The 24,082-nt window shown below is 39.0% G+C and overlaps 1 protein-coding gene across 1 annotated transcript in view; it reads left to right on the top strand.

Moving 5' to 3' along the window:
* The first annotated feature begins 6,527 nt into the window (after positions 1 to 6,527).
* DNAJC13 (DnaJ heat shock protein family (Hsp40) member C13) overlaps positions 6,528 to 24,082 on the top strand; it is a 115,083-nt gene continuing 97,528 nt past the window's right edge. The window contains exons 1-2 of the mRNA XM_081105920.1: positions 6,528 to 6,819; positions 22,520 to 22,600. Of these exons, the coding sequence (XP_080962046.1) occupies positions 22,533 to 22,600 (68 nt within the window). The 5' untranslated portion in view covers positions 6,528 to 6,819; positions 22,520 to 22,532. The remainder of the gene's footprint in view (positions 6,820 to 22,519; positions 22,601 to 24,082) is intronic.

The raw sequence follows: 24,082 nt of genomic DNA, 5'->3' as shown, positions 1-24,082 counted from the left end.
CTTTTTTGAGTAATAATAATAATAAAAAAGATAATCAGTATTATAAAGTTGATGTTGATAAGAAAAAAACACAGGTTGTTGGCCTTCCATGTTATTTCATGAAAATGCACTGAAAACAAAGTGAGTTAAATTATTTGTTTTTCCTTCACTTAAAAATCTCAATATAAATTTTTAGTAGAAGTATAACCCGAAGTGACTCCTGAATGTTCAAGGAAAGATGAAATCATGGCTATTAGAGCTTGTGGGTTAAGTGAAATATAAGTGGTTTAGACCAGGGACTTTGAAATCCAAGAGACTTGGTTTGAATGGTTCTGTGGCTTTCTAGTGATAAGACACTGGAAAAGATGAATACTTTCTCGAAAGCCTTGAGTTCCTCACCTCTAAAATGGGATAATAACAGTGTGTTCCTTTAAGGGTTATGATAAAAATTAAATGAGACAATACATTAAAGTGCATACACAAAGTAATAGCACAGAAAATAATTTCTCAATAAATGACAGATATAAGACAGGATGATATATGACATGATATTTCTTTGAAAACTGGTCTGAAATTAACCAGAATTTTGGATTAACTAGAATTTCTTTTCCTTGGCCATTTGAGATAGTTTAGAAAAACGTAATACTTTTTTTTGGAAGGTGCTAAATAATGATTTACTGCATGTTGCTTGTTTCAGAACTAAGGCACCATGGAGCCACAGTCAATTTCAATTTCTTATTATATTATTCATCAGGGACATTTTGCAAAACCTGGGCTTATTCATGTTTTTATTTTTTAAATATATCTTTATTGATTTCAGAGAGGAAGGGAGATGGAGAGGGAGAGGAGAAACGTCAATGATGAGAGAATCATTGATCAGCTGCCTCCTGCACGCCCCCTACTGGGGACTGAGCCCGCAACCCTGGGCATGTGCCCTTGACCGGAATTGAACCCAGGACCCTTCAGTCCGCAGGCCGATGCTCTATCCATTGAGCCAAACTGGCTAGGGCTGGGCTTATTCATGTTTTAAAACGAATTTGTTTGCTGACAGAGATTTTAATTCAGGAATAAAAACTACTTCATTTTAATATATGTAGATCATCTTAAACTATCTGTTTAACATATATAGAAAAAAGTGACACCTTTTGCCTAGCTGGTGTGGCTCAGTGGTTGAGCATCGACCTATGAAGCAGGAGGTCACAATTCAATTCCAGGTCAGGACACATGCAGGGTTGCTGGCTCCATCCCCAGTAAGGGATGTGCAAGAGGCAGCCAATCAATGATTCTCTCTCACCATTGATGTTTCTATCTCTCTCTCCCTCTCCCTTCCTCTCTGAAATCAATAAAAATATATTTTAAAAAATGACACCATTTGGGCATGAACTATATTACAAGTTTTCGTGAGTATTCAGATATGGTTGTCAAGAATGAACACTGAACTTCCTGCCTTTTGGTAATAACAGTCTAAAACTCTGTTTACTTTGCCATGGTTGTTAGTCCAAGGAAACTCAAGCACAAGGATTATACATACCTGCTGGAGATGCTGAGATTAACTATAGCAAAAAAGCAAGTTATCGAGTGCTTAGTAGGCAGGTGCTCCAAGAGGTTATATTATTTAATTCTCACTACTGCCTCTCAAGGGAAATAAAAATAGTTTACAGATGAGGAAACTATGGTGCAAAGAGGTTAAGGGACTTGACTATGACCCTTTTACCACCGTACATTTCCTGCAAGGGCTGATGACTTAAAAATGTCTGAATGTAATAATTTCATAGCAGATTGGAAATCTTATTCACTTAAAAATCCTTTTTGGGGAAAAATATGTAAGATTCTAAATTTTTCTCAACTCTGGTAATACTGGAAGTGTTTGGATTAACTAATAACAACATTTGAATTGGAAAATCCTTAACAATTTATCTATTGCTAAAAGAGAATTACAGGGGTTAATTTTAATGAGAAAAAGGCACAGAAAGGTCTTTTCCTTAATCAGTTAATACCTCAGTAATGGTTTTAAATTGTTAAACCACCGAATAGGTATTTCATTTTCTCTCTTGACCCAGTTCTGAAAATATGGTCAGAACTTGATAATCTCCTATAATTAAATAAAAGCATGTTTTTGTTAGTTTTGACTTAAAGTATTATAAGTCCAAAATCCTTTATATATGAACAGCATTATACTTTAACAAAGACATTTTCATTAATAATAATGAAATTTATTAATAATAAATTTAGTTTCTGGGATAGGATTAAGTGCGCAGAGGAAACCAGAATATTATTTATTTATTTTTAAACATGAAAACTATATATGGGTAGATACATATGTATATATATCAAGGAATCCTCATATCATTTTTTTGCCAGATGTTACTGATAATTTTAAGTCTATACAATATATGAGTTGGGTATAGAGCAGGGGTGGGCAAACTTTTTGACTCCAGGGCCACAATGGGTTCTTAAACTGGACCGGAGGGCCGGAACAAAAGCATGGATGGAGTGTTTGTGTGAACTAATATACATTCAAAGTAAACATCATTACATAAAAGGGTACGGTCTTTTTTTTTTTTTTTTTTTTAGTTTTATTCATTTCAAATGGGCCGTAGTTTGCCCGAGCTGGTATAGAGGAACACAAAAATACTAAATATATGTGTTGAGATAAACCTGGAGAAAAACAAAAAACAACCACGTAAGAAATTAAAATGAGGTCCAGGAGAGATTCTGTGTGATCTTCAAGCTTGCCAACTCAATGGAAAGGTGTTTTCTGACACTGTGTATCTGCAATAAGACTTTCTGTAGCAAACTGTCTACCAGAAACATCCTGGGAGCCACATATAAAATTCCGCATTTTCTAGTAGCTACATTTTAAAATATATTTTTACTGATTTCAGAGAGGAAGGGAGAGGGAGAGAGAAATATCAGTGATGAAAGAGAATCACTGACTGGCTGCCACCTGCAAGCCCCCCCCACCCCCCCCGCCCCCGCAACTGGGGATTGAGAGAGCCCTGACTGGGAATAGAATCATGATCTCCTGTTTCATAGGTCAACGCTCAACCACTGAGCAACACCGGCCGGCCAGGCTAGTAGCTACATTTTTAAAAAGAAATACGTGAAATTGATTTTAACAATGTATTTTATTTAATCAAACATATATCCAAATATTATTTCAACATGTAGTCAATATAAAAATTGTTTTTTGTTTTTATAAAAATATATTTTATTGATTTTTACAGAGAGGAAGGGAGAGGGATAGAGAGTTAGAAACATCGATCAGCTGCCTCTGGTTTGCCCAAAATCAAGGTAATTGCCCTTGACTGGAATCAAACCTGGGACCTTTCAGTCCGCAGGCCAGACACTCTATCCACTGAGCCAAACCGGTTAGGGCAATATAAAAATTGTTAATGCAATGTTTTATATTTTTCCATATTCAATCTAGTGTTACTTTAACTTTATTTCAAGTACTCCATAGCCATATGGGTTAGTGGCTACTGCACTGGAAACAGTTCAAATCTTGCTGAATTGTGTAGAATTCTTAGGAATTTATTTAGGATCAGGGTATTGATGTAATTAGGCAGACAATTTAACAGCAATATGGAGTTCGATAAGTTTGATTGTCTTGTGGGTTTCTAAAATCCTAAGCCTCTCCTGCCTGTATACTAACTTATGCCACTGATAAAAGCTACTGATACTTAAGAGGCTGTGAAATATTATAAGCATACTAGAGGCCCAGTGCATGAATTCGTGCACGGGTGGGGTCCCTTGGGTGGCCTGTGGGGATTGAGCCACAGCTTGTGCCCCTAGGCTCATAGCCCCAGGTCATGCCCCCAGCCTCGAAGACCTGCAGCCCTGCCTGGCACCCTGCCTTGGCCTGGCACCGCCCCCTCACCTGCTCCACCATCCTGCCTGTGAGGCGATCAGTCAGGGCTGAGCCCCCTATCTGGCTCCTTCAGTGCCTGGGAACCGGCCACTGCTGGTCACCATCTTTGGGGCTATCGGCTGGGTGATCAGGCCCCCGTTGGCCCCCATTCGCACCCGCCTTGGCCTGGTACTGCCCGCTCACCTGCTCCACCATTTCGCTGCAGTCCCGCTCTCGGAACCCATCGGGGCCGGCAGCGCCTCCACTGCTGCCTGCTGCCAACGCCACGTCGCCAACGCCTGCCATGTTCCGTGCCACCCCCTGGTGGTCAGCGCATGTCATAGCGAGTGGTCGAACTCCTGGTCAACCGCCTGAGGGGACAATTTGCATATTAGGCTTTTATTATATAGGATATCACATAATTTGGAAGGATATCTTCTGTGTCGTTCCCCTTTCTTGATTGTAAATTTGATAGTGTGTGCTATGAAAGTGTCAGAAAAGCTAAGGCAAACTTGGATTTTGAATAAAGATAAATCCAGAAAGAGAAGTTTGAGGATCCAGTCGTATATTTATTACTCTTAAAAAAAAGGGGGGAGGGGGTGTGAGAAGGCCATGGGACTGATTTAACAGAAGAGGGAAAGAAGAGACAAGTCCTCCTATCTTTCCTGTCTCTTGTTTAATTATACTGTTTTAGGAACAACACTACAAACTTGTGCAAATCTAATTAATGGCAACCAGGGGATTTGTGAAAAAGCTTGAAACCACATCCTGTAAGCTACAGTTGAAAGCACTAGGAATATGGCTTTTGGGCTTTTGGAGATGAGAAGCTGTGGCTGGGGTAGTGAGAGGGATAAGCAGAGGAGAGGAAAAGGGACAGGATAATCAGCTGTACCGGCAAATACTTAAAGGGATGTCACATAGAGGAAGAAAAAACAAACAAAAAAACTATTCATGAAAGAGAGGGCAAACTGAATACAAAGAGTGGTTTCTAAAACTGCAAAATGGGGAAAAAATGTCTGGGGAAGCAGGGAATTTTCTACTACAGGAGATGGGCAGGAAGGGGCAATTCATGTTGCCTAAGGCTTCTCCCAACTCCCGTAGTCAATTTTACTTGTGCCCGATATTGAACAGAGAGGCAGAGTGGAGGTTTAATTGTTCACCAGCCTTGATGTTACAAGTCCTGTGACTAAATCTCTTCTCAACCTCTAGGAGTTGGGTCGTCTTGGGCAAGTCTCTTGGACTCTCTAGGTCTGCTTAATCTATAACATAGAAATAACACACCTCACACCTACTTCTGGAATTATTGGAACGCTTTGCAACCTGTAAGATAAACACCGGTGTCTGTTTCCATGGGAGAAGCCGAGAAGACCGCTTAATTCAGCCCTCCTGTTTCTTTTTTCTTCTTCCTTCCTACTCTATTTCTGGTTTTGTCTTCCCACACCCAGCTATTCCTGGTACCACTCCTTAGTTGCACCTTAGCTTAGGGCTGCAGTACAGGAACGTCTAATGTAAATGCAGTGTTTTACTACCCCAAGGCAGGGCAAGGTCAATAAAGCCAAGAAGCAAAGTCTGTAAGAACTACTGTCTACACTTTTCATCCCGCAGTCGCCATCTCTGAAATACGAGCCAACCACGGAAAGAGATTCCAAAGAAACCACAACGTCGGGATTGCTCTGCCGAGTATTAAACCACTATCAGAGACCTTTAACCCCCCTAAACTTATGTATCCGGACAAGCCGTTCTAGGCGATCATAGTGTGAAGTCTGCAGCAGAATCACCAATTTTTGAACTATCCTCTTTAGAGTTCACCTGATAGTGGGGGCTGAACTTCCTTAATTAAACCTTTACCGACAGGTTAACACACGATATCTTCTTTTTCTCTAACCTGACTCTCCCCCTCCCCCCGCCTCCCATATGTTCAGGGAGATGGTATCAAGGGCACAGACTCTGGAGTCAGATTGCTTGGTTTCAAACACCAAGTCCCACTACTGTGGGGAGGGACACTATTTTACCTGCAAAAACGAGGAAAACTCCGCTATGACAGAGTTGAAGATTAAGCTCTCGACACGTGACCAGCACGCGATAAATGGAGCTATCGGTGTATCTTTCTGGCCAGTAAAAGGCCGAAGGCATCTCCCAAGCTTTGGTTTTGGCGACTGTCCAGGTCAATGACATTTAAATTCTGCTCTACAGCTGTCCCGGGAGTCTCAACAGCAAGTGAACCTGCCGGCTCGCAATCCGGCCAGACAGGTTGGTAGTCGGCTGAGGCTTCGGACTGCCTCCGGGAAACTCCGAGGCATTTGAAGGCAAGGTCTCGGCCTGAGAAATGCTTGAAAACAGGGCGTCAAAGAACTAAAGAGTGCAGCACCCTGGGCTGGCGCAGCCACAGCCCTCGGGAATCAGAGCCACATGCGGAGGGGCGTGGCCCTCCTTCCGCGCGTGCGTGCCTAGGGGCGTGTCCTTCCCAGCACGCGCCGAGGGGCGGGGCCCTTCTCGCGCTGCGTGGACTCGGGACACCACATCCGGGCTTGCCCTACTGCGCATGTGTGCCTGCGGGCGGGGCTGGGGGGGGGTGGGGGCGGGCCGGCAGAACCAGAAATTTCGGGGAAAGGGGACGCCTGGGACCAGGAGGGCGGGGAAATGCACGAGAAGGGGCGGGGCAGAAGGCGGAAAAGTTGGAATCAGCTGACCGGGTCCCGTGATAGCCGGGGCGGGGGCGACGCAGGCGCATTAGAGCGCGGTCGCTCCCAGCCTGAGCGAAGATGGCTGCCTCCAGATTGAGCCTCTGAGAGGCAGAGGGAGGAGGCGGAGGGGGCGGGGAGGCAGCGCCGCCTCGGCACCAGGAACCCGCGGCAGGGGAGCCACTGAGCCCCAGCGAGGGAAAGGGGAAGTGGTGGCGGGGAGGAGGCCGGAGGTCGTCTCAGCCCACTCTGGACGCGGAGCCGGCGGCGGGCGGAGCTCGGGCTGGAGCCTCTCCAGCCTCCCGCAAGGTAAACCCCTCTGGGCACCGGACTCGGGGGCTCTCATTTATTCGGGGGCCGGGGGCGCTGAGGGCCGGGAGCGGAGGGATGTGCCTCGGCCGCCGCAGCCTCCGCCTGCTAGGGAAAGCGATTACCCTCCCCCCAAGCTGCGGACCCCCGACGCCCCCGGATCCCACGGACATCCGCCCCGGGCGCCCCCTCGGCCAGCCCTACCCCGCCTTCTGTGTTTGCTTTGTTTTCTGGTTGTCTGCCCTGCTGGGCCCCGCACTCCCCTCTGCACATCCTGAACCCCACGCATCCTTATCCCCTCGGGGCTCCGCCCTCGGGATCCCTGGCCGCCTCCTGCCCCGCCGGAGTGCTGCTCCTGACAGATGCTGGCAACTCTCGTTTCCTGGGCTCCGCGGCTCTCCTTCCCCCCATCCGTCCCGCATCTACTCTGTCTCTCTTTGTTTAGCTTTGTTTCGTTTTGTTAGGAAATGGGCGGGCACCCACTTGGTTTGTTCTCCAGTCTCCTTTTTTTCCCCCCCAAAATCAAGTTTCCCCCCAGGGCTTTTCCTTTCTGCGGAGTAGCTCATTCACCGTGGCCTTTCCTCCGCTGTTGTGGTGATTTTTGCCTCCGATGCGGCCTTGGGAGCGGGTGAAGGAGCCCAGGGAAGTGGCTGTGAAAGGCAGATGTGATTTAATACACTTACCGAGAGTGCCTGCAGGCTGAAATTGTCTCCTGATTTTTAGGGTGTTCAGCTAACCACTCATGTCTGGAGACCGTTTCCTTTATCCGTTGCTTCGGGCAGGGGTGCGGGGGGAGAAGAAAAGTTAAACAATGTACCCCTGATGTGGCAGTGTCTCCTAACGCCGGGGTTTGCGCCCTCTGTGTTTCCCTGGGACCCTGCGCTGATTCCCCTCAAAAAGGAGGGCCCCTGCCTGGAGCTGCTGCCCCTGCGCTGCCAAGGGCTTTATGTTGAAGGGTTCTTGGGAGCCTCTTGGAGAGTAGTGTCTTGGGGGGGGGGGGGGGGCGAAATGTAAAGTTTCAGAGTAGTTTTTCAGGACCTGCCCCAGTGACTGTCTTTCTTTCTGTGTTTTCTTTCTTTATGGCTCTGATAGATTTCTAGGTTTGAAAGTACTGTCTGCAGAGTTTGAGGAAATTGCTTACGGTGGTCAGGTTTTGTAGGATATTCCTAGTATCCTGTGCTAGCCGTGGGCAAACTACGGCCCGCGGGCCGGATCCGGCCCATTTGAAATGAATAAAACTAAAAAAAAAAAAAGACCGTACCCTTTTATGTAATGATGTTTACTTTGAATTTATCTTAGTTCACACAAACACTCCATCCATGCTTTTGTTCCGGCCCTCCGGTCCAGTTTAAGAACCCATTGTGGCCCTCGAGTCAAAAAGTTTGCCCACCCCTGTGAGAATATGAAACAGGACTTGCCTTTTTTTTTTTTTTTTTAAAGAAATTTAGAAAACTACTTGTCAAAAGTTTGGCATCCTAAAAAGACTTCATTTCACTATTCTTTGGTTTCTGGAAAGTGCTTTCTTGCGTGATTTAACTTGTTATATAACAGAAAACCTCATTAACACTTTAAATGTACAATGAAACAATGTGTAAGAGGCTATGTCTCAAACTTGTGTTTTGTTTTTAATATCGCAATGGAACATTGAGACCTTTTTAAGATAATGTTACATTATACTCCTAGTTTGGAAATAGGAAGTAGAACATATTAAGGGAGGGAAAGGGGAGTCAGAAGGTTATTCCAAGAAATGTAAAGAACCTTTATACTATAGTATAAAGTTAGACTAAAGTTTATAGTCTAGTTTATGGAAAGTGCCACCATTTGTATTCCACTGGGAGGCGATGGATATTCCTTTTTTTCTAAAGTGGTAGTAGTAAGTAAATAGTCCAAAAAATTTGGTGTTTTGTTTTTTACATTGTCGTGAAAAAGTTATGGAATTGTGGAAAGGATGAGTTATTTGTAAGAACTTGATGTTATCCATAAATAAGTTAAAGCTGGTTGCCTATATTGGTGACTATATTGGCTTCATTACATTTGTTAAAATGTTGATAGTGTAGTTAGGTTCTCAGTAGATACTAAATTGTGGTATAAATAAAAGGGATCTGTTTTAAGTAATTTGGCTCCATTCTTCAAGCACTTCTACTTACACAGGTGAACTTGAGGCTCCCATTGCACATAACTTTCACCTGTTTTCCTGATTGAAGTACTTAAAATTAGTAAAATACAGGCATACCTTATTTTACTGCACTTCACAGGTGTTGCGTTTTTTACAAGTAGAAGGCAAGGTTCTCCAGCAAAAAGATTACTACTCACTTTAATGCATACTTACTTAATGGCCTTGGTGTGGAACCAAACCTGCGCTATCTCCGAATTATGCCAGTAGAAGCAAGGCTATGCAAATAAACTGCAGCCAAAATTTGGTTGTTACTAACAGTTTTAGGTCTAAATGTTGACTGTAATGTTGAGAAGTAATTAAAGAGGAGTTGTTTTGAAAGATAACCTCTAAGTCAGTGCTTCTCAATTTTATCAAAACCAATAAAAACCTCTTTTTTATTCCAAGTAATTGTAACATCTTTTACTATCCTGAAATACTTTAGAAATAATATAACCACTGCGTTTGGCTCTGGGACAAGAGGAAGCTTTTAAAACAAAAAACTGCACTGACTTCAAATTCATGACTTGTTTTTTGAAATCTGTTAAAGAGCTGAGGCCACAGAACAAATCACTAGCCCAAGATTTAAGGACAGAAAGAGTAGACAGAATTCACATTCACTTTTAGACAAAACTGGACACTGGTAAGAGTTCATCTAGAATAGCTGACAGAGTGATGAGGGTCAGTGTACCTTCTTCCAATCTTTGTCCACAAATCTCACTAGGTACCCCTGGAAAAGATGGGGAAGGGCCCTGGGAAGTATTTGTTGTGGTGCTGACATAGAGGAGAGGAACAGTGGCAAAGCTTTTAGGAGGGGCAGAAACTCTGCTTTGATTCTTCCCCTCTGTCTCTTCTATGGAACAAAATCCTTAATGTTTTGAGGGAAGGGCTTCTCTGCGTGCCCTGTTAGTGAGCATTCGTTGAGTTGGGGGAAGAAAAAAAAGGGGGGAAAGAATCTTCTCCTGGGGAAGGAACACTGAGCCCCAAACTGCAGCCAGGGGATCACACCGTTGAGATCCAGGTACATGGAGTATGGATAAGACTGAATGTTAATGATGCACAACAAAGACTGTACCGCCCAAGCCCCTGCCACCAAGTTAAGAAGCTTTGAATAACAGGTAACTGCAGAATACTACTAGGAGCAGAACAAGATACACAAAGAGGCACAGCACAAATAATCAAACAGACAGTGCTTTAGTAAACCAACCTCCACAGGAGCCACTAGCTATCGTGCAGGTATTTGAAGCTTCTGGTACACTGAAGATAATCATAGCAACAGCCAACCATAAACCCAGCCCAACTCCTAAACAGATTAACACCCTGCACTAAAGACCTAGCAAAGAAAAGGTGTGCCCATTTCCAGTCACAAAAATTATATGCCTTAGTCTCTGCTGTCCTATGCAACATTTCCAGCTTTCAACAAAAAAATTACAAGGCATGCAAAAGGCAAAAAATTATCCCAAGAGAAAGGATAATTATCAGAATTATACTTTAAATAATATAGATACTGTTATCTGATAAAGGAATTTAAAATGATTATAATTAATATATTAAAGATATGAACAGAAAAGTGGAAAACATCCAAGATCAGATGGGTAATTTCAGTTGAAAGATGGAAACTATAAGAAACAACCAAAAGGAAATGCTAAAAGTTTCATTACACAATAGAGATGCAGAAAACCTTCAGGCTCATCAGTAGATTTGAACAACCAAGGAAAGAGTCAATGAACTTTTAGATGTCAGTAGTAGAAATTACCCAGCCAAAACACACACACACACATGCAAACACACACATGTTAAAAAAACAAAATCCAAGAGCTTGGGGATAGTATCAAACATTTTAATATGTACATAATTAGAATCCCAGAGGAGAAGAAATATTGAAATATCTGAGGAAATACAGAATTTTCCAAAATTAATGTCAGGCATCAAGCCATAGGATCCAAAAAGCTTAGAGAACATGAAGCAGGATAAATACCTGGCCCCCCCAAACACAAGCAAAACACACCTAGATATACTATATTCAAATTGATATAAACAAAGAACAAAGAAAATCTTGAAGGTAGCCAAAGTAAAGAGAAACATTATATACAGAGGAACAAAGGTAAAAGTTACAGCAGAGAAACCATGCAAGCAAAGAAACGATTAAATGGTAACTCCAAAGTATTGAAAGAAAAAAAAACCCAGCAAAAATACCATTTAAAAATGAAGACAAAATATAGACACACTCAAACAAAACCAAGAGAATTCAAAGTATAATATCTTCATTCACATGATAAGTGCATTCCTGGAAAATATTATATGCATATTAAACTAAAAAACATACTTTGTGGGATAGTTCATTATAAATAGGTGTTTTTTTTTAAAACCTATGTGAATGACCATTTGGATATTTGAAAGTTAACTGAGGACAGTCCTTCAATCTGAGATTGTCTTCTACACTGAAGGGTATCTAGCCCCATCCACTAAATACTAGTAGTGTTTCTAATAATAGTGTCTCTTATGGGGCCCCAACCATTACTTTAATTCAGAATTTTAATCATTGTTTTTCAGCATCAGCAGTGTTCACATGCTAAGCACATGCCAATCATAGTTCTTAGTCATGAAAATCATAGCAACTCCTTTGAGAATCAGATTTAGGAGATATCTTTGTCCCTAGTAACTTAAGCCAACATAGTTGTGATAATTTTTTCTAATTTAAGGCAGTTATCTATGCAAAGGTACATTTAAGTGGGGTTCATTCAGTAAGGTAAACATCTGATTTGCTAAGTTCTTTAAAGATATTCTTAACCATTGAACAGGCTACCTATTTGAGTTTTACTTGCACTTTTATGGACTACTTTTGAAAAGAGTGATCTCTAAAACAGTCTAAAATGAGTGGGATTTTGTAGTTTCAGCACTCTTAAGTTCTCCTTAGAAGTAGATCACACTGCCTAAGCAGTGTTCACAATTTGATCTTTTGATGAACAGATTAAAAACAAAACCCCTGAAAGAATTTAAATAATTATTTTGATGCTCTGATTTTGTATAGTAGAGTGTGAGAACATAATTGAAGGATTGATAAGGTTATGAGTGTAGGAGACTTTCTAATAAATTCTATACTAATTATATTAAAATTTAAATTCTTATACAAAGATTTCAGACTTGTATTCTTTAGTCACTTAGTGTATGGGGTTTCTCTCTTCCTCAAACTTCTAGTCAAGATACAGAATGTATTTTGGATGTATATCAAATCTTAGATTAGGTAGACTGTCCCCCAACCTTAGAGTTTCTGGGTTTAATTTTAAAAGTGGAATTTTACTTTTTTTAGTTAACTGATAGATTTGGAAGTGTTCTATAAACTGTGAAGTACTGTGGCAGAGATAGGAATAATAGGGCTATTTCTGAGCCAAATTAGAAACCTTTACATTGCTACTTTGTAGTGGGTTAAAGGGAAATTGTAGCAATTTAAACTATTTGTCTTTTACTAAATATAAAGAGAACAATGTTTGGATATTAGGATGCTTAAAACTGTAAGTTGTGTTTGTTATATGCTTAGGGAGTTTTGTCCCCCACTGTGCATTTACTATAGTGATAGAAAAGTTAAAATACGGCCATTGAAAACCTCTTATACCCAAAAGGGTCTGTTTACAATAATAGAGCAAGATTATTAAGTAGCTGTTTGTGAGCTGATAAATTTATTGAACTAATATAATTGGCTCTTGCATAAGTCAAGTTAGCTTTAAAAATAAATGAAATAAAAATTAGGTCTAAAAAGTTTCAAGAATATGTACAAACAAAAAATATGTAAATTACCAGTACCATTGATTTCACAGACATGCCTAATTGAACTCATTTCTTAGTTCTTTTCAGGTGAATATTTCAAGGCATTTTTAAGTTCTGGAAAGGAAAGAGTCATAATCATGCATCTTGGAAACAATGTTATTATTATTTTTTTTTTTACAACTAGATTCATGTCTATTTTGTAAGAAACAAGAATTACTCCCTCAGATAAAATCAGTATACATATGATTAAAATATGAAGAACATATCTTCTTGAATATTTGATTTATATTGAGTAGGTAAAGCCAACAAAATTAACTGCTGTGGTATATATGCTTGCCCCTTTCCTCATTAAGATATTACCTATTAACAGTGTTTCTTCAGATTTAGGGGTTGCTTTTGAATTTCTCTTGCCCTTTAATTGCATGAACATGTATCCAGTTTCTAATAGAAAAGGAATAGGTTTTTAAAAAAGGAATACGGGGATCTTAGATAATTTTGTCCTACTCCATAGTGGTGGAAGGATTTTAAAAAGTATTTTGATATGACAGATAATGCAAACGTTTCAGTGTTATAACTTCTGAGTAATTATTTGGAGATATGATTGGCAGCTTAAATTTGATACTACCACTGGCTCTCTCTCTAACAACATTATCTCTGGAGTTAGGGATTCTTTAGCAAGAGAGCTAAAGTGAAATGTACTAAAACCTTTGTAATCTGTTTTATGGCTGTTTAACATAGGTTATTGTACACATTACACATACTGATTTCTTGTTTATTTAGAAGGAAATGCTTTTGCCTATACTTGAGTTACATATTAAAGCATGAAGCTGAAAATTAAAAACAGGTTAAAGTTTAAAGCACTTTTCCACCATACACAGCACATTCTATCTAAGACAGTCTAGTTGTAGCTTTTAATCTGGGTAAAAATTAATGTTCTGTTAACCATATTTTTTACCTTTTTTTTTTTTTTTTGAAACTGAACTAACTTGCTGATATAATTCACTTAGATTTTGAAGCCAGTTGCAAATAAAAGTAGGTCTTTAAGAAGCCAGTAATAAGGGGTTCTCTCCTCAGTTATTACTCAAAATTAACCACTCAAAGGATTAGCCTTTGCCTTAGCAATGGTTCGTCTTCCCTCTGCATTTTCAATAGGCTATTCCTATCATGTGAATATCTACCACATTTTCAGATGTAGTTTTACAATGTAGCAGAAAAAGTATTTCTCTTGTAGATTTAGGTCAGAAAATAAAGGCAAAGGCAATTTCCCCAACATAAAAGTTTTCACCTATAGCCAAGATGGAAGAACTTTACAGTAGATATCCATATACTCACCTCCAAAATTCTTACATTAAAATTTCACTATACTTGCTTTAATACATATCCATCTCTCCATCCATCTTAGTTTTTGGTGCATTTCAAGACAAACTCTTGTTTCTTATTCATTACTTGAGAACAAAATTAATGATGAAAGAGTTTATTTTTTCACTAGAGGACCGGTGCAAGAAATTCATGCACTTGGGGCATCCCTCAGCCTGGCCTGTACCCTCTCACAGTCCGGGACCCTTTGTCCAGCTGCCGGCTTAGGGGGAATTGGGCCTAAGCCCGCAGTTAGACATCCCTTTTGCAGTCTGGGACCCCTTGCTCCTTACCGCCTGCCTGCAGGGGAGGCGCGAGAGGCTCCTGCTACCGCTCCTGCACTTGTCAGCTGTGAGCCCAGCTCCCACAGAAGGAGTACACTGACTACCAGGGGGCAGCTCCTGTGTTGAGCGTCTACCCCATGGTGGTCAGTGTGCTTCATAGAGACTGGTCGTTCCACCCGTCGTTCAGCTGTTTGGTCGATTTACATATTAGGGTTTTACTATATAGGATATGATATATGGACTCAAAGTGGAAAAATTACTATCATATCTGCTCTCAGGAAGTTTTTGTATTTGTGTAAAAATCAGTTCTCGTTGGTCATGCAAAATATATGTTTTAGAGCATATTGCCTTTATTAATGCCAATTCATTCATTCATTAATGTATTATTTTATGAGTACTATATACTCATTCATTTTTGGCTAAATGACTGTTTACTTAACTAACATAAGCTACATATATGCACTTAATTTTACTTTTTGTGCAAATTCTTTTGCTTAAGCCCAGCTATAATCTTCCTGGGTTCCTGTGATGTTAAGTCCCTTCATCTTGTTTTCTGTTCTTAGTGTTAATTTGATGTAGGCTTCTGCTTAGTGGACTCTCAAGTCCTGCAATTTTGTGTGAAAATCATATCTTCTACAAGATCATTCTCATTTTATCCATAAATGATCTTAAATGGATTCCGAGTTTTACTGCCAGTCATAAGTTAGATAATGTGAGAACATTAAATATTGTTTGAAAGCATGAAGCAAGGGAGTTCATTGAAAAAAGTGAATGTAGCCAAAATGCTGTATTGCCCTCAATTTGACTGTTTAACCCTTAGTACAGTTCTCTCAAAAGAATAAACTGAGAAGTTGCAAAAAAGTTCTGTTGGTGTTGTAATCATAGGATATAGAATGAAAACAGTGGAGGTTGACTTGCAAAAATTGGAAATACTTTCAATGTGATTTAGTTAAAATTGGCATGTGAACTTGAATTTTTCTCATCAAAAAGATGGGTAGGTCTTTGAGAATTTGAAGTGGGACACTTGGAGAAGTAAAGGAGATGAAATTTAAGTGATTAGTTTGAACAGATAAATTCTTGTTGATTTAAATGGTATCTAAACAACTGGCAGGATGGCAAATGCTGGTGATATGGCTTCTACCAAGGTCTCATCCAACAATTTTTATATTTTTTTTTGGTTAGACAGTTTATTGCTGTTTATAGAACGTGCCTATAAGTGATGATTGCCATGATCTGCTTGATGATTGAGCTGCCGGATAATAAAAATTGTGAAGATGTTCATCAATACTAATTGGAATTATGGTTGCTTAAGAGTTTTTGCCTGCAAGAGCAACACTTAGAACCACTTTTAGAGTTTGTTAAAGAAATACGAAGGAGAAGATAATGAATAGAGGTTACATTTTAAAATATTAAGTTGGTTTCATGTAAAGAAACATTTCCAATAATTAAGATTCCAAATGTCTAAGTGGGTATATTTAAACTGTAGTAAATAAGATTGACTTGTAAAATAGTAGTCCTTTGTAGGAATAAAGTTGAAATAAAGTGATGTTTAAATATTAGGTTATAATTGACTTAGATAATATTTAAAAATTTCACCTACCATGATATGCCTGATCATATATATTTTTTCCTCTTAAATGTTTTGGGAAATATAAATTTTAAAGAACAAAATAACAATAAAGTAATGACACCCTTTCTGTACTCCACCCAGTTTAAGAAGGATAATATATTGGTGTATTTTTGAAAGAGTAGGTAAAAACCATGAGTACTGATTAAATCAACATAAAACACTGTATTTTTAAAGGTAAAAATCCTAGGTGATAAACATTGGTGATATACATTGAGTAGTCCGATGATTGAAATTAATAGATAAAAGAAGACTTAGAATCAAGTAATTTAGTAATGATAACTTGTGCCAAGAATGCCTTAAGATGTACAGGGGTCTATAAGTAATATTTTTATTGATTTCAGAGAGGACGGGAGAGGGAGAGAAAAATAGAAACATCAATAATGGGAGAATCATTGATCAGCTGCCTCCTGCACGCCCCACACTGGGGGATCAAGCCCGCATCCCGGGCATATGCCCTGAACAGGAATTGAACTGTGACTTTCTATAGGTCAATAATCAATCACTGAGCCATTCTAGCTGGGCTATAAGTAAGCTTGAAAATGAAAGTGGTAATAGAAATACTCAAAACAATATTGCATATCTAGGGTAATATATTTAAAGTACAGTAATGATTATTATGGTTGCAGTTAATAGTTTTGAGTGCTTATTCTGAGCCAAGCATCACACTAATTCCTTTATTCAAGTTATCTCATTTAGTCCTCACCACAGCCCTTTGAGACAGGTATTGTCATCTACATTTTAGGAATCGAACCCGAAACCTTTTTGGTGCATGGGACAATGCTCCATTCCTAAACTTGTTTTAATTCTTTTCCTAAAAGATCTGATTGAGTTACATATTCTCTTAAATCATTGATAACCTATAAGGTCATTCTTTAGTTTTTTTTAATTTTTTTAAAATTATTCTTAAGTTTGCTTTGTTGTGATATTATTTTGCTTCTTTTCTTTTTTTTTTTCTGGAATTCTTTTTTTTTTTAATTAAATCTTTATTGTTCAGATTATTACATTTGTTCCTCTTTTCCCCCCCCATAACTCCCCTCCTCCCAGTTCCCGCCCCACCCTCCGCCCTCACTCGCCACCCACTGTCCTCATCCATAGGTGCACGATTTTTGTCCAGTCTCTTCCCGCATCTCCCACACCCCTTTCCCCCCCAAGAATAGTCAGTCCATTCCCTTTCTATGTCCCTGATTCTATTATAATCAACAGTTCATTCTGTTCATCAGATTATTTATTCACTTGATTCTTAGATTCACTTGTTGATAGATGCATATTTGTTGTTCATAATTTGTATCTTTACCTTTTTCTTCCTCTTCCTCTTCTTAAAGGATACCTTTCAGCATTTCATATAATCCTGGTTTGGTGGTGATGGACTCCTTTAGCTTTTCCTTATCTGTGAAGCTCTTTATCTGACCTTCAATTCTGAATGATAGCTTTGCTGGATAAAGTAATCTTGGTTGTAGGTTCTTGGTATTCATCACTTTGAATATTTCTTGCCACTGCCTTCTGGCCTGCAAAGTTTCTGTTGAGAAATCAGCTGACAGTCGTATGGGTATTCCCTTGTAGGTAACTGAGTTTCTTTCTCTTGCTGTTTTTAAGATTCTCTCTTTATCTTTTGCTCTTGGCATTTTAATTATGATGTATCTTGGTGTGGTCCTCTTTGGATTCCTTTTGTTTGGGGTTCTCCGCGCTTCTTGGACCTGTAAGTCCATTTCTTTCACCAGGTGGGGGAAGTTTTCTGTTATTATTTCTTCAAATAGGTTTTCAATATCTTGCTCTCTCTCTCATCTTCTGGCACCCCTATAATTCTGATGTTGGTATGCTTGAAGCTGTCCCAGAGGCTCCTTACACTATCCTCACATTTTTGGATTCTTTTTTCATTTTGCTTTTCCGGTTGGGTGTTTTTTGCTTCCTCGCATTTCAAATCATTGACTTGATTCTTGCGCTCCTCTGGTCTGCTGTCGGGAGTCTATATAATATTCGTTATTTCAGTCCGTGTATGCTTAATTTCTAGTTGGTTCCCCAATATAACATCGAGGGTCTCATTAGTTTTCTTGTAGATCTCGTTAAGTTTATCGGCGGCTTCTAAACAGTTCTTGAGAGACCTTAAAAGTGTGGTTCTGAACTCTATATCTTCCATTGACAATTTTGTCCTGTTTCTTGTCTCCGCATTTTGTTATGCTTCCTTGGTGCACCCCCTAGTGGTCTTTCTGCGCAGTCTTATAGTTAAACCTTGATTGTTGTAGCTAATACCAGGGAGGGTTTGACCTCCAGGCCAAGTGGCTATGAGAATCAGCTGTGTCTGCAGTGAGAGAACTTCTGTCCTCTAGGGAGGTGCTAATCTAGCCTTTGCCTGAGGCTATCGGGCAAATGCCTCTGTGCAGGGCTTGGGCGGGGCGGGTCGCACAGGATCAACAGGGTGGGCCGGAGAGAGCAGTTATGGCGGCTCTCAGTCCTGTCCCCAGGGGCTCCGCCTCTCTGAGTCCCAGCAACTGCTGCAAACCTCGCTGCACTCGCTCCGACTGAAGCCAGACAGTCCCGCCTCTCCCGCCTGAGTCTGGGTCCCCAAAGACTCGCCTGTATCTGGAGCTCAGAGTCTGCGACTCCCTCCCGATTGAAAACGCCAACCGCGCCCTCCGCCACCAGCCCGATCCGCACACTCCGCACCTCAGAATTTGACTTCAGCACCGCGCCTCCTGAGTGTCCGTATGCGTTTCTCTTTCCTCCTAGTTGTAGGACTTCCACTCAGCCAGCGTTCCTGTGGTTCTGGGTGATGTCCGTTCCGTTTTTTAGTTTCACTTTTGAAGTAGTTGTTCAAGGCAGCAAACTCCGGCGTTAACCTATGCGGCCATCTTGGTTCTCTGGAATTCTTAATAAGTCAGTAATATAATAATACTACATATTCAACCTCAAGCAGGAATAAAATTAGCCGTAATTAAAAACTGAATGATTCTTGCCCTGGCTGGTGTGCTCAGGGCTTAGAGCATGGCCTTGGAACCAAAGGTTCTCAGGTTTCAGTTCCTAGTCAAGGGCACCATACCTGGATTGCAGGTTGGCGGCCCTGGTAGGGGTATGTGTGGGAGGCAACCAATTGAGATGTGTCTGTCTCTCTCTCTCTCTCTCTCTCTCTCTCTCTCTTGCTTCTTTCCCAACCCCTTATGCCCCATCCCCACCCCTGGACTCCTCAGGATATATTAGGCATCTCTGATCTTTCTGGGTCATAACCTAAGTTCCCTGTGACTGTCATTTAAAAATCTTGTTATTTTCCTCTCATTTTCATTTTCATTTTCAAGTTTCTCAATGATATCAACCAGTCTTTACTCAAACACATTTTCTTGTCAGTTTTCCTAAAATAGGCCCTTGGTAAAGTCAGTCATTCCGATGTCTTAAGTTATGGACTAGGAATCCAAATTCCACTCTTCGATATTATTCATTCACCTTTTCTGTTCTCCTTTTTCTTCCATTGTTCCAAACTTCCGTTATAGTAAGGGAAAAATATCTGTAGACCGATATATTTCACTTTTTGGGCATGTTCTCAGAAATCCTGTATTTTATTTCAGCAATAATTATCTGCTGCAAATGATTCAGAAGGCAGGGATAATGTTTGTTAGTTTAATAAGCTTTGGTTAGCTGCCTATGTCAGTCATTCCAGATAACACGGTTCAGAAAAAAAGAAAACAACACTCCAACTGGCAAGACTATATTTAGCTATTTCCATACATACTTAGAGGAAGATGTCAGTTGACTGTTAAGAGAAATTTCCTCTCTGGTAACAATAAAGGTTTCTCTAAACTTGCTGTTACTTGTGGTTCTCTTATTGTTCCTCAGAGCATGAATTGATGCTTTTCCAGAAAGTTTGGCAAAACCTTGTTTGGGAGGAGTATCTCTTTAGAGAGCATCAGAATTTCCCATAAGATTGTTGCATTTCACTCAGTCACTGAGCACCTGTTTTTTTGTCAGACATTCTTCTGGCTCTGGGGATATATATTACACACACACACATACATGCTTAACACAAAAATACATCTCTCTGGATATTCTAGTAGGATTAGATGAAAGATAAATATAATAAATTGCACATTAAACTATGAAATGAAAGGTGCCATGGAGGAAAAATGAGAGGAGTCAGACGGAATAGAGAGTGTAGAATGAGGAGGGTGGTTACAATTTAAAACAAGATAGTTAGGATAGGCCTCATTCTAACGATGACATTTGAACACAGATTTGAGGTGAAGATGTGAGCCATATAGGTATCTAAAGGAAGAGCATTCTACATAGAGTACAGAAGTCCTCATTAATTTGCTAATACAAAGACAAGTAAGAGGAATGAAGAAAGCAACTTCAAAATGTTTTTATCACGCAAGTATATTCCCAAGAGAAATGAAAACATGTACATGAAAATTGAATGTTTAGAGCAGTGTGATTGATAATAGCCAAAAAGTAGAAGCAACACCAATTTTCATCAACTGATGAATGGGTAAAAAAAAAAAAAAGATGGTATTATACATACACTAGAACAGCGGTTCTTAACCTGTGGGTCGCGACCCCTTTGGGGGTCGAACGACCCTTTCACAGGGGTCGCCTAAGACCATCGGAAAACATATATAATTACATATTTTTTTTGTGATTAATCACTATGCTTTAATTATGTTCAATTTGTAACAATGAAAATACATCATGCATATCAGATATTTACATTATGATTCATAACAGTAGCAAAATTAAAGTTATGAAGTAGCAACGAAAATAATGTTATGGTTGGGAGTCACCACAACATGAGGAACTGTATTTAAGGGTCGCAGCATTAGGAAGGTTGAGGACCACTGCACTAGAAGGAAACTAATTCATTCCAGAATAAGGATAAACTTTGAAAATGTTATGCTAAGTGAAAGAAGCCAGTCACAAAGACCACATATTGCATGATTCCATTTATATGAGATGTCCAAAATAGCAAACCCATAGTGACAGAAAGTAGATTAGTGGATGCCAGGTGCTGGGAGTAAAGGGGAATGGAGAGGGACTGCTAACAGGGTTTCTTTTTGGGGTGATAAAAAAATGTTCTAAAAATAGTGGTGGTGGTTGTAGAGCTCAACATACTAATCCCCCTCCCCCCCATTATACACTTTAAAAGGGTGAATTGTATGGTATATGAATGGTTTCAAAAATAGTTATAAAAATGTTTTTTGAAAGAAAATGGATTTAATAATAAAAAGAATACTTACTTGGTTAAAAAAGTTAGATCAGTGTATAAAGATAGAAAAAAAAGGTTAATTGAATCATACAGCCATTCAGTTTACATTATTGGCACTTTGGGATGAATCTTAAAATACTTTTTAGAATGCATTTCTAGTTATTAAGGGTAGGAAAAAATAGGCAAGTCACAAAAGAAGAAACAAATGGCCATATTCATTTTAAACTTTTATTCAGTATGTAGCAAATGGTGTAGTATTTTTAAAATTTGTCATCGCTCTTTTATTAGTAGCCAGTTCAAACAATTTATCCTGTAAACTTAGCTAAATTTAAATTTTTTCATGAAATAAATGGATTCTGGATTTTATAGACTTCAGAGTTATAATCAACAGACTAATCAACTTAAGTGTAAAATAGTGCACATAACATGGTCCTTCTGCATGAAGCTGTTTGGAACTTCATATGATGTGTGATTCATCACACAAGTTCGACAGTTCTGAACTGTTCTATATACTGTTTAACCAGAGGAGTTCACTAACCAAACTGCTCTAAAAATTTGAATTTCAACACATACTCTCAATTTCTGTACTTGTTCTGGTATAGTATTCATTACAATGGAATATCATGTAGCCATTAAAATCATTTTCACAGAGAATATTTAATTTCATGGCGAAAATGGGTTAAGCAGTAGGAATGATAATCTCAATTTTGTGTGTGTTTTTTTTTTAAAAGCCACCTATTTTTCCTAAATAGAAGATGGGAGGGTACAATAATTATCTGTGGATGCTAGGAAGAAAGGTTATTTATGAACATTTTAGATTTTTACTGCAGACATGCATTACTTTTAAAATGAGATTTTGGTTATATTTAAGTTAAATCTTTACAATAGCTTGCCTTTAAAGTGACAGCAAAGGGCTGCCACTTAGCACCTTAACAAAAACCTTTCCCATTGATTTATCAGTTGGCAAACATTTTCAAGTGCCTATCATGTGCCAAGGCATTGTTTGGCAATGCGAGATTTAAACATTCATTTACTTGAACATTTTTTATTAGATCACTACACTTGGAATATTGATAGAGGGCAGTTCTTGTCTTCAGGAAGCCCAGTGCAGTGGAGGAGAGCCGACAGTCACAATATGGTGTGCTCAAGGCTGTAATACAGAGTTGAATAGATCATCCCCTCTGTTTTAAAACCTATGGTCTAGTAGAAAAAGTTGTGTCTTAAAATCAGTACCATATGGCAGACTATAAAAGTGTGATATGATAGATTCAGGAAAAACTCTAAGGATAACTCTGTACTAAATTCTCACTCATATTTTTATCTTCCAGGTTTCAGCACAAAATGAACATAATCAGGGAAAATAAGGATTTGGCATGTTTCTACACAACAAAACATTCATGGAGGGGAAAGTATGTATTTCTGTTGGTGTTATTTTCCTGTGCTTCTATAAAGTATTATTATAAACATTACTCTTTCAATATTTTGAGTTGTACCACACAACTCATTAATGCCATTTAGCCCTCTCTCAAAAGCATCTGTGCATATTTCATACCAAGATGCTACATTTGGAATACTTATTGCTCTTTTTTCTTTTGACATTTCTGGTTTTCTATGTCTGTCTTTGCAAGGAGTTTGGTAAGAATTAAAAATAACAGTTAAAAGGAAAATAAGCGAGTTATCCAAACCCTCTTGATTGCTATCACTTAATGTTGAGGTTATGCAGTAGTAACATAGTGTTAACTTCACAACTTTATCACCCAGATAATGGCCTGTGTGTGATCAACACATTTTCATGTCCATTTGACTGTCAGAGAAAATATATCAATAGTGCATCGTGTAATCATTTTTAGGTGTGTAATGAAATTTAAAAATTGGATTTGATCTTTTGTTTTCCATGGGAGGGGGCAGTGACATTTTTTAGTAGCTTGTCAGGTCAGACTAAGGTGTAGATGCTTTGTTTCCTTTTTGTAAAATGGATGGTAATTCCTGCCCCTCAGATTGCTCTAAGGATTAGATGACATGATATGAACTGTATGAAGGTTTTAAAATTCTGCCTTAAACAGTGAGTATTCAATGAATAGCACCTGTTGTTGACCATTAGGAAAAAAGTTTAGTCTCTTGTTCTTTTGAATAGTAATAATTAAAATGATGTGCCACATTTTGACAAATAGGTGACTACATTATTCTAGGTAAGTCCTCATATAGACAAAACATGATGTGTACAAAGCCATTAACTTTAGTGTTTGTTCTTAACTTCATTTTTTAGCTAACAGTGTGGTAACTTAGAATGGTGCAACATCTGAATTCCGTAGCGTTTCTGGTTTTCATAGGCAAACTGACTATATAATTTTGAAAGATTTGAGTGTTTTGTTTCCTTTTGGTAGTTCAATTGTATGAACTCCTAAAATAGACAGCATAATTGTTATCCTTGACATTTTTTTCCAGTTAATTTCATTGAGCAAAGTTAGAAAATTGGCATATTCAGGGTAATATGAGTCTCTTTAGTTCTGCAAGCAGCCTTAGATAGTTTGTATATTTAAATGATCTTTACTTTTCCTCAAGTGATAGAGTGCTCTGATTATCATAATGTAACTTCTGTTTTTAATACAATTATAGTATGCTGATTCATTAATGCTAAAGAACAAACTTACTGTAATATTTTTTGCTTTGTGAGCTTGTCAGTAATTGTGATCATCTGGAAATATTTTTTTAATGTTCTTAGAAAGTAGTGACTAAGACTTACGACAATGTTCCTTTTCTTCTTTTTTTATAATAATTTGGAGCAGAACTATTTCTGTTCCCTCATCACAATTCCTTGCTTTCATCATTCAAACCTTGAAACCTTTTTTTTGTATTTATAACAGCTTTATTAAGATATAATTTATACAACA

The sequence above is a fragment of the Myotis nattereri genome (assembly GCF_964212035.1).
Source record: "Myotis nattereri genome assembly, chromosome: 14".
Classification (NCBI taxonomy): Eukaryota; Metazoa; Chordata; class Mammalia; order Chiroptera; family Vespertilionidae; genus Myotis; species Myotis nattereri.
The sequence above is the reverse complement of the archived record's forward strand: the minus strand, read 5'-3'. Positions and strand labels throughout refer to the sequence as shown.